Below are 11,422 nucleotides of genomic sequence, written 5' to 3'. Positions count from 1 at the left end.
GATCAGTGTGTTACAGTGAGGTGTGTGGGGTATATCAGAGCATTACAGTGAGGGGTGTGGGGTATATCAGAGCATTACAGTGAGGGGTGTGGGGTATATCAGAGCATTACAGTGAGGGGTGTGGGGTATATCAGAGCATTACAGTGAGGGGTGTGGGGTATATCAGAGCATTACAGTGAGGGGTGTGGGGTATATCAGAGCATTACAGTGAGGGGTGTGGGGTATATCAGAGCATTACAGTGAGGGGTGTGGGGTATATCAGAGCATTACAGTGAGGGGTGTGGGGTATATCAGAGCATTACAGTGAGGGGTGTGGGGTATATCAGAGCATTACAGTGAGGGGTGTGGGGTATATCAGAGCATTACAGTGAGGGGTGTGGGGTATATCAGAGCATTACAGTGAGGGGTGTGGGGTATATCAGAGCATTACAGTGAGGGGTGTGGGGTATATCAGAGCATTACAGTGAGGGGTGTGGGGTATATCAGAGCATTACAGTGAGGGGTGTGGGGTATATCAGAGCATTACAGTGAGGGGTGTGGGGTATATCAGAGCATTACAGTGAGGGGTGTGGGGTATATCAGAGCATTACAGTGAGGGGTGTGGGGTATATCAGAGCGTTACAGTGAGGGGTATAGGTTATATCAGAGTGTTACATTGACGGGTGTGTGGTATATCAGAGCGTTATAGTGAGGGGTGTGGGGTATATCAGAGCGTTACAGTGAGGGGTATAGGTTATATCAGAGTGTTACATTGACGGGTGTGTGGTATATCAGAGCGTTATAGTGAGGGGTGTGGGGTATATCAGAGCGTTACAGTGAGGGGTGTGGGGTATATCAGAGCGTTACAGTGAGGGGTATAGGTTATATCAGAGTGTTACATTGACGGGTGTGGAGTATATCAGAGCGTTACAGTGAGGGGTGTGGGGTATATCAGAGCGTTACAGTGAGGGGTGTGGGGTATATCAGAGCGTTACAGTGAGGGGTATAGGTTATATCAGAGTGTTACATTGACGGGTGTGTGGTATATCAGAGCGTTATAGTGAGGGGTGTGGGGTATATCAGAGAATTCTACTGTGAAGTTTGGGCTATCTTTTAGAAACTGAACAGAATAATAACCCCCGATACTGACCCACATGACTGTTTGGATCTGGCTTGCTATCCTGAGCAGCAATCTGCGGAAGTCTGTGGGCCTGAAGGAGCTGGCTGAGTGCTGGATACACTGGCAGAGCAGGAAGGCTGGGCTCAGTTTGGAGTGCACCCTGTCTTTGGCAGGGCTGTTGATAATCCAGTTCAGAAGTGCATCTTCCTGCGAGAGATTGTACATGAAGACATAGTCTCTGCCCTTCGAGTCTTTCAGCCTGGGAGCAGGTTTCTCTGCTGAAGGAATTATGACCTGCTGTTGATTCTCCTGAACGATGCAGCCACACATCTTACACATCAGCTCCCCACCTGGGCTCAGGCTCAGCACTGGCGACGGGTACCACGCAGGGTTTTGGCTGACAGGAAGTTTGCAGAGGGTCGGGTCTTTGTACATGAAGAGGTAGTGGGCCCCCATGCCCAGGAGGTCACCTGGCTGCAGCTGGCTCTCTGTGCAGAGCCGGAGACCGTTGTGAGTGACCACTGCTCCTTTGCCCGGTTTGATCAGTGTCACCAGCTCAGTGCCATCAGCACTCTCTCTGCTGGAGCTCACCTCGTGACGCCGCACCCAGCAATGTTGCAAGCAGATATCTGGGGCTGACAACTGGATGTCCACCTTCTGCCGCTCCTCCTCACCTCTTGGCTCATCCAAGTAGCGGCCAAACACATGACTGCTTCCATTCAGCACATAAATAACAAAATCCTGGAATTAAAGACAAACTCGTAAGAGAGGACACACAAACAAGGAGACAGGAAAGAAGGCTAAAGATCAGGAAGGATGGTTCCTGTCTCTACCAGATAGTCACAACCCTCGGGTGAAACTTCTATCCTCAAGTCCCTTCAACACCTCCTGCTTCTTCCTTTAAAACAGTGTTCCCTTGTTACTGACCCTGCTACAAAGTGAAAACCCTGTCTACGTATCTGAGAACGTTGTACAGCCCAGCCTTCTCCACTTTAAGGTTAACAACTCCAGCCTGTTTAGTGTCTCTTCAGAGCTGAATCACTCCAGGCCAGGCGCCATCACAGTGAATCTCCGCTGCACCCTCTCGAGGTGAATCGCATCTTTTCTACAGTGTGGTGACAAGAACTGCACACAGTACCCCAGCTGTGGTCTAACTAATGCTGCTCCATCATACCCTCCTTTTGTATTCAAAGCCTTGATTGAATAGCAAGTATCCCTCATGTCTCTTTCGCCACCTTATCCCCTGTCCTGCTGCCCTCCTGGAGTCCTACCATTGGTTGCATGCTCCCTTGCCGTATTCGTCCTCACAAAATGCACCTCATATTTATACAGTCATAGTGTTATACAGCATGGAAACACACCCTTTGGTCCAACTAGTCCATGCTGACCAGACATCCTAATCCGGCCTAGTCCCGTCTGCCAATATTTGACCCATATCCTTATAAACCCTTCCTATCATGCAAGTTGGTGATGTAGTGAACAGCAAAGAAAGCCTTCGACTATCGGACAATATACAGACCAGCTGCTCAAATGGGCACACTGTGGCATTTAATCTTTAAAAGTCAGAGCATTGAGTATAGGAGTTAGAACAACATTTTACGGCTGTACAGGATATTGGTGAGGCCATTTTTTAAAAAAGTATGTACAATTCTGGTTGCCCCTCTATAGGAAGGATGTTGTTAAACTTGAGAGGGAGCAGAAAAGATATACAAAGATGTTGTCAGGATTGAAGATTTTGAGTTTTAGTGAGAGACTGAATAGGCCAGGATTTTTAATTCCTGGAGCACTGGAAACCTTATAGAGATTTCTAAAATCATGAGGACAATCATTCAGATTACATTTTAAATGTTGTAATTGTACCAGCCGCCACCACTTCCTCTGGCAGCTTGTTCCATACACATACCACCCTCTGCACGAAAAGGTTACCCTTTTCGAAAGGTCCTTTCTAAATCGTTCCCCTTAAACCTATGCCCACTTGCTTTGGATTCCCCCACCCCGGGGAACAGACAAAGAAGAAAGAAAATTACAGCACAGGAACAGGCCCCTCGGCCCTCCAAGCCTGTGTCGATCCAGATCCTCGATCTAAACCTGTCGCCTATTTCCTAAGGATCTGTATCCCTCTGCTCCCTGCCCATTCATGTATCTGTCTAGATACATCTTCAATGACACTATTATGCCCGCTCCTATCATCTCCACTGGCAACGCATTCGAGGCACCCACCACCCTCTGCATAAAGAACTTTCCACGCATATCTCCCTCATACTTTTCCCCTCTCACCCTGAACTCGTGACCCCGAGTAATCGAGTCCCACGTTCTGGGAAAAAGCTTCTTGCTATCCACCCTGTTCATATCTCTCATGATCTTGCAGACCTCAATCAGGTCCCCCCTCAACCTCCATCTTTTAAATGAAAATAATCCCAATCTACTCAACCTCTCTTCATAGCTCGCACCCTCCAGACCAGGCAACATCCTGGTGAAGCTCCTCTGCACCCTCTCCAAAACATCCACATCCTTTTGGTAATGTGGTGAGCAGAACTGTATGCAGGACAGACATTGTCTATTTATCCGATTTATGCCCTTCATGATTTCATAAACCTCTATAAGGTCACCCTTCAGCCTCTGATGCTCCAGGGAAAAAGCCCCAGCCTGTTTAGCCTTTCCCTATAGCTCAAACCCTTCAGTCCCAGCAACATCTTTGTAAATTCTTTCTGCACTCTTTCACGTTTCACAACATCCTTCCTATTGCAGGGAGACCAGAAATGAATGCAGTATTCTTAACGTGGCCTAACCAATGTCCTGTACAGCCACAACATGACCTCCCAACCCCTTTACTCAATGCTCTGACTTTTCAACATTAAATCCCACTTGTCACAGTTTGCCCATCTGACCAACCCGTATATATCATCCTGCTGTCTGAGGTGACATCACCAACTTACATGTCATCTGCAAACTTAGCTATCTGCATGTCATGTCATTACATGTCATCTGCAAACAAGAACAGGAAGGCAGATTACTACCTCAATGGAGTCAATTTAGGTAAAGGGGCAGTACAGAGAGATCTGGGTGTTCTTGTACACCAGTCAATGAAGGTAAGCATGCAGGTGCAGCAGGTAGTGAAGAAGGCTAATAGCATGCTGGCCTTCATAACAAGAGGAATTGAGTATAGAAGCAAAGAGGTGCTTCTGCAGCTGTATAGGGCCCTGGTGAGACCACACCTGGAGTACTGTGTGCAGTTCTGGTCTCCAAATTTGAGGAAAGACATTCTGGCTATTGAGGGAGTGCAGCGTAGGTTCACGAGGTCAATTCCTGGAATGGCAGGATTATCTTACACTGAAAGACTGAAGCGACTGGGATGGTATACCCTTGAGTTCAGAAGACTGAGAGGAGATCTGATTGAGACATATAAGATTATTAAAGGATTGGACACTCTGGAGGCAGGAAACATGTTTCCGCTGATGGGTGAGTGCCGAACCAGAGGACACAGCTTAAAAATACGGGGTAGACCATTTAGGTCAGAGATGAGGAGAAACTTCTTCACCCAGAGAGTGGTGGCTGTGTGGAATGCTCTGCCTCAGAGGGCAGTGGAGGCCCAGTCTCTGGATTCATTTAAGAAAGAGTTGGATAGAGTTCTCAAAGATAGTGGAATCAAGGGTTATGGAGATAAGGCAGGAACAGGATACTGATTAGGAATGATCAGCCATGATTATATTGAATGGCGGTGCAGGCTCGAAGGGCTGAATGGCCTACTCCTGCACCTATTGTCTATTGTCTATCAAACCCTTGATATTCATGTACATGATTAATATACACAACAAGCAGCTATTGTATGGCTCTGGGAAACAGGCTTCCATTCACAACCTTTGACCATCACTGTCTGGCTCTGATCATTTTGATATAATTTGCCAAGCTGCCCTGGAACCAATGGGCTCTTACTGCATTGACCAGCCTTCCATGTGAGACTTTGTTAAAAGCTTCATTGAAGTCCAGGTAAATGGCATCCACTGCACCACTGCCACCCCCACACTGAGACATCTCCTTGACAAACTCACTCAGACCTGTCAGCCATGATCTCTCCTGACAAAGCCTTGTCAACATCCTTAATTAATCTTTGCTTCTCCATGTGAAGATACTTATTTCCCTTAAAAATACTTCCAGTTGTAATTCCTTTCATTTTTGACTCTAGGCTTAGAAAGGATGAAAGATTCTGCTTTTAAGAAAGGAGACTATGTAAAGAGGCGGCTGCAATTTTAAAGATCATGTTGATTGCAGCACATTGTATACAATGGTAATTTTTCTGAGTCAAACAGCATTAATCTAAAAGGTTCTGAACAAAAGGAAAACTGCTTGACGACAATGTTTGATTGGTTCCTAACCAAGGGATTATGGTTTGTGTGTTGCCAATGCTGCACTGAGAGAGTGCCGCACCGTCAGAGGGTCAGTGCTGAGGGTATGCCGCATTGTCGGAGGGTCAGTGCTGAGGGAGTGCCGCACTGTCAGAGGGTCAGTGCTGAGGGAGTGCCGCACTGTCAGAGGGTCAGTGCTGAGGGAGTGCCGCACTGTCGGAGGGTCAGGGCTGAGGGAGTGCCACAGTGTCAGAGGTTCAATGCTGAGGGTACTCTAGCCCCATCTTTGAGTTCTTGGCCCATCACATTGGATGGTATAGCATTACAAATTGTTGGCTAAATGCTGCTTAAATATTATGCAGTTTCTGTTTCAAGCACATAGTTCCAGATGCCCACCATCCTCTGGGTGAGTAAACGTCCCATCAGCTCTCCAGTGTTTCTCCTATCCTATGTTAAATCTCTGCCCTCTGGTTACTAACCATTCCAACTAATGGAGAAAAGCAATCTGAGGGAGAGCAGCAGTATTCATATTCACTCACTCATCAATTAACATCACAAAACAAATTGCACATTATCCTGGTAGTGCCTGTGGGATTCAGCTGTGCTCAAATTAGCTACTGCAGTTCCTCCATTACATTTCAAAGGTTTGCTGCTGGCTTTTGGCAGTGGGACATCCTGAAGTTGTGATAAGAACAGCAGGGTTTTGTTAATGGAGGTGTTGCTCTCTGTATCAGGAATAATCAGACTGCAGTCATTTTCACTCTAGGAGGCTAGTTTGTTATCACAGCTTTTACCATCCTGAGGGAAAAATGTCCCTCAGAATGGATCTGTAACATTTATCCTGATCACAAATCCTAGAGAAACATCAACATCGAGGAGCAAGAAGGGATGCCACAGGGAATATTTCATTCCTGAGGAATGACGAGAAAGGAATAGACCAGGAACCAGAGGAAAAACAGGATGGACTTCTGGAGAGAGAAACATGGAATTCCTACAGCAGTAGGAAGTGGGATTGAGGGATACACAGAATAACTCATTTCTTGTATTTCTTGCCTGTCTTCTCTTGTGAATAGATGATTGGCATTGGAGGCAGAAACCCTTCAAATAAAATGATTAGTTGGTGTGGGTCAATGTGTTCTTACCTTCCTGGAACTGTAGCCCTGCAGCAGGAGAAAGTAGGGGAACTCAAACGGTGGGTGGATGGAATATTGGGTGGAGGTGTCGTCACTGCTTTCAGTCTCTTCCTTCTCGAGATTGAGACACAGCTGTTCCGTGTCCACCTCAGTCTCTGTAGCTTCCATCCAAGGATTCCTGTTTCTCCGTCTTGATTCCCTGCTCTTCCCTGATAGATTCACCTCACTGGCACTTCGCCAAAGGGCAAAGCTGCTTTCAATCTCCTCATCTGTCAGAGCCGACGAGGCCCGGGCTCGGCTCATTTGGAGTCGGCGAGCCTGGGCATTAATACCTGCCAGGGCAACAACAGGTGGAAGCTTAGAGGTATCATAGCGTGAAACACCGCGGGGGAATGTACCACAGCGTGACGCATCACAGAGGGATGTATCACAGCGTGACACATCCCGGGGGAACGCATCATAGTGTGACGCATCACGGAGGAACATAGCACAGCATGACACACCGTGGGGGAACATATCACATCGTGACGCAGCGCAGGGGAATGCATCACAGTGCGAGGGGTTTATTTTTCAATGACACAGGATATGCCCTCTCTCCATCACTCTTCCCATCTCTCTCTCTCGCTCACATGCTGTCTCTCTGTGTTCCTCACACTCACTCTCATCACTCACTCACTTTCTCTCTGTCACTATCTCTCTTCGTCACTCTCACACTCACTCTCTCTATCACTCACTCACTCTCTTTCTCTCCCATACTCTCTCTTTCTATCACACTCCCTATCTCTCTCTGTCACTCACACTTTCCCCACCTGGCCCTTCTTTCAGCTGCTTGTTACCTGCTGTCACTGTGTCTTTCTCTTTTGCTGCAATTTCTTCCACGTCAACCTTCCTGCGCATTTCAAACCTCCGAGCAAATCCCTCCTTTGGTTTCCAGAGTGACTGAAGAATAAGGGGCTTCTCACTGTCACTCACAACCCGAAAACACTCAGTCCGCCAATTGTGCTCCTCATCCGACCGTCCAATCACATCACAAAGGACATAATCACTGCTGGAGTTCTTGTCCAGGGAATATCTGGATAAATATCAAACATAAGCCATCTGACCAATTAAAATGATCATTCGACGCTGTCCCCCATCAAACACACCCAGACAGGTACAACATGGGGTTAGATACAGAGGAAAGCTCCCTCTACACAGTTCTAATGGTGTATCTCTGAAACAACTCTGTCCTCAGCAGGACCTCTTGGGGACTGAGTTTAGTTTTTTTGACAGGCAATCTGGGTACTGTTTCAGCACCCTCCAATTTACTATCATAATCCAGGTCGGGTTTTGACAGGAAATTTGCAATGTTTTTGATTCCATTTATCTCACATTCCTAGGTTTTGGATACATTCTGTACTGTTACCACTAAATGAGCCTATTTCAGATCCAGAAAATGTTTGGATGCTCAGATTCAGAAAACATACTGGGGCAATGAGGGCCAGCACCTGGTCAGTATTGGTCTTTATTCACTTGTAGGGTGAGGGCATTGCTGTTGGACCTGCATTTATTGCCCATCCCTAGTTGCCCTTGAGAGGTCCCTTCTTGAACTGCTACAGTCCATACGCTATAGGTAGACCCACGATGCCGTTGGAGAGGGAATTCCAAGATTTTTACTTAGCAATGCTGCAGGAACGGTGATATATTTTGAAGTCGAGGAGTGAGTGGCTTGGAGGGAAACTTGCAGGTGATGGTGTTGCCTTGTATCTGCTGCCCTTATACAAGGTGGAAGTGGTTGTGGGTTTGGAAAGTGCTGTCTGAGGACCTTTGGTGAATTGCTGCAGGGCACCTTCAATAGTGCACACTGTTGCTACTGAGCGTCAGCGGGGGATGTTTGTGGATGTGGTGCCAATCAAGTGGGCTACAGTGTTCTGGATGGTGGCAACCTTCTTGAGTGTTGTTGGAGCTGCTCCCATCCAGGAACGTGGGGAGTATTCCATCCCACTCCTGACTTGTGCCTTGGAGATGATGGACAGACTCTGGGGAGTCAGGAGGTGGCCTTTGACCTGCTCTTGTAGCCATTGTGTTTATGTAGTGAGTCCAGTTGAGTTTCTGGTCACTGGTAACCCCGAGAATGTTGATAGTGATAGATTCAGTTATGGTAACACCGTTAAATGTCATGGGGCAGTGATTAAATTGTCTCTTCTTGGAGATGTCACAGCCTGGCATTTGTGTGGTGTGAATGTTACTTGCCAATTGTCAGCCCAAACCTGGATGTTGTCCAGATCTTGTTACATTTGAACATGGACTGCTTCAGTATCTGAGGAGTTGTGAATGGTGCTGAACATTGTGCAATGATCAGTGAACATCCCCACTTCTGACCTTATGATGGAGAGAAGATTGAAGATGGTTGAGCCTAGGACACTATCCTGAGGAACTCTTGCAGAGATGTCCTGGAGGTGAGATGACTGACCTCCAACAATCACAACTAGCTTCCTATGTGTCAGGTGTGACTCCAACCACTGGAGAGTTCGCCCCCTGATACCCATTAGTACCAGTCAAGAATGTGGTGCTGGAAAAGCACAGCAGGTCAGGCAGCATCAGAGAAACAGGAGAATTGAAGTTTCAGTTTCAGGCCCTTCATCAGGACCCGACTGATTGCAGTCTTGCTAGGGCTCCTTGATGCCACACTCGGTTGAATGCAGCCTTGGTGTCAAGGTCTGTCCCTTTCCCCACCCTTCTGCAATGCAGCTCTTTTGTCCATGTTTGAACCAAGGCTGTAATGAGATCAGGAGCTGAGTGGCCCAGGGGGAACCTAAACTGGGCATCACTGAGCAGGTTATTGCTGAGCAATTGTTGCTTGTTAGTACTGTCAATGATACTGCTGCCTGAGACACAGAAGGTGGAGGGAGGGTGCTGCCTAAGAGGGGGAGTGCAGAGAGAGAGGGTGCTGCCTGAGAGAAGGGGTGCAGAGAGAGAGAGTGCTGCCTGAGAGAGGGGGTGCAGAGAGAGAGAGAGTGCTGCCTGAGAGAGGTGGTACAGAGAGAGAGTGCTGCCTGAGAGGGGTGCAGAGAGAGGGTGCTGCTGAGAGAGGGGGTGCAGAGAGAGAGGGTGCTGCCTGAGAGAAGGGTGCAGAGAGAGCGTGCTGCCTGAGAGAAGGGTGCAGAGAGAGCGTGCTGCCTGAGAGAAGGGTGCAGAGAGAGCGTGCTGCCTGAGAGAAGGGTGCAGAGAGAGCGTGCTGCCTGAGAGAAGGGTGCAGAGAGAGCGTGCTGCCTGAGAGAAGGGTGCAGAGAGAGCGTGCTGCCTGAGAGAAGGGTGCAGAGAGAGCGTGCTGCCTGAGAGAAGGGTGCAGAGAGAGCGTGCTGCCTGAGAGAAGGGGTGCAGAGAGAGAGAGTGCTGCCTGAGAGAGGGGGTGCAGAGAGAGAGAGTGCTGCCTGAGAGAAGGGGTGCAGAGACAGAGTGCTGCCTGAGAGAGGGGATGCAGAGAGAGGGTGCTGCCTGAGAGAGGGGGTGCAGAGAAACGGAGGTGCCTTAGAGAGGGTGCAGAGAGATGGTGCTGCCTGAGAGAAGGGGTGCAGAGAGTGAGAGTGCTGCCTGAGAGAGGGGGTGCAGAGAGAGAGAGTGTTGCCTGAGAGAGGAGGTGCAGAGAGAGGGTGCTGCCTGAGAGAATGGGTGCAGAGAGAGGGTGCTGCCTGAGAGAGAGGGTGCAGAGACAGAGGGTGCTGCCTGAGAGAGGGGGTGCAGAGATACGGTGCTGCCTGAGAGAAGGGGAGCAGAGACACGGTGCTGCCTGATAGAAGCGGTGCAGAGACAGGGTGCTGCCTGAGAGGGGGTGCAGAGAGAGAGTGCTGCCGGAGAGAAGGAGTGCAGAGAGAGAGTGCTGCCTCAGAGAGGGGGTGCAGAGAGAGAGTGCGGCCTGAGAGAAAAGAGGGGCAGAGAGAGAGACTGCTGCCTGAGAGAGAGGGTGCAGAGAGAGGGTGCTGCCGGAGAGAGAGGAGGGGCAGAGAGAGAGAGTGCTGTCTGAGAGAGGGGGTGCAGAGAGTAAGAGTGCTGCCTGAGAGAGAGGGTGCAGAGAGAGGGTGCTGCCTGAGAGAGAGGAGGGGCAGAGAGAGAGAGTGCTACCTGAGAGAAGGGGAGCAGAGAGAGGGTGCTGCCTGAGAGAGGGGGTGCAGAGAGAGAGAATGCAGCCTGAGAGAGCGGGTGCAGAGAGAGAGTGCTGCCTGAGAGAGCGGGTGCAGAGAGAGAGAGTGCTGCCAGAGAGAGAGGGTGCTGCCTGAGAGAGGGGGTGCAGAGAGAGGGTGCTGCCTGAGAGAAGGGGTGCAGAGAGAGTGCTGCCTGAGAGAGGGGGTGCAGAGAGAGAGAGTGCTGCCTGAGAGAAGGGGGGCAGAGACAGAGTGCTGCCTGAGAGAGGGGATGCAGAGAGAGGGTGCTGCCTGAGAGAGGGGGTGCAGAGAAACGGAGGTGCCTGAGAAAGGGGGTGCAGAGACAGAGTGCTGCCTGAGAAAGGGGGAGCAGAGAGATGGTGCTGCCTGAGAGAGGGGGAGCAGAGAGACTGAGGTGCCTGAGTGGGTGCAGAGAGAGAGGGTGCTGCCTGAGAGAGGAGGTGCAGAGAGAGGGTGCTGCCTGAGAGAGGGGGTGCAGAGAGATGGTGCTGCCTGAGAGAGGGGGTGCAGAGACAGAGTGCTGCCTGAGAGAGGATGGGCAGAGAGAGGGTGCTGCCTGAGAGAGGGGGTGCAGAGAGACGGAGGTGCCTGAGAGAGGAGGTGCAGAGAAATGGTGCTCCTGAGAGAGGGGGATGCAGAGATACGGTGCTACCTGAGAGAAGGGGTGCAGAGACAGCGTGCTGCCTGAGAGAGGGGGTGCAGAGA

The 11,422-nt window shown here is 49.6% G+C and overlaps 1 protein-coding gene across 1 annotated transcript in view; it reads right to left on the bottom strand.

Moving 5' to 3' along the window:
* Positions 1–11,422, bottom strand: part of si:ch73-281f12.4 (Ras-associating and dilute domain-containing protein-like) — a 108,804-nt gene that overhangs the window by 78,836 nt on the left and 18,546 nt on the right. The window contains exons 3-5 of the mRNA XM_043715238.1: positions 7,412–7,647; positions 6,585–6,907; positions 1,007–1,840 (exon numbers count right to left, since the gene is read on the bottom strand). Coding sequence (XP_043571173.1) covers positions 1,007–1,840; positions 6,585–6,907; positions 7,412–7,647 — 1,393 coding nt within the window. The remainder of the gene's footprint in view (positions 1–1,006; positions 1,841–6,584; positions 6,908–7,411; positions 7,648–11,422) is intronic.

This window comes from Chiloscyllium plagiosum, chromosome 24 (genome assembly GCF_004010195.1).
Source record: "Chiloscyllium plagiosum isolate BGI_BamShark_2017 chromosome 24, ASM401019v2, whole genome shotgun sequence".
NCBI classification, from domain to species: Eukaryota; Metazoa; Chordata; class Chondrichthyes; order Orectolobiformes; family Hemiscylliidae; genus Chiloscyllium; species Chiloscyllium plagiosum.
The sequence above is the reverse complement of the archived record's forward strand: the minus strand, read 5'-3'. Positions and strand labels throughout refer to the sequence as shown.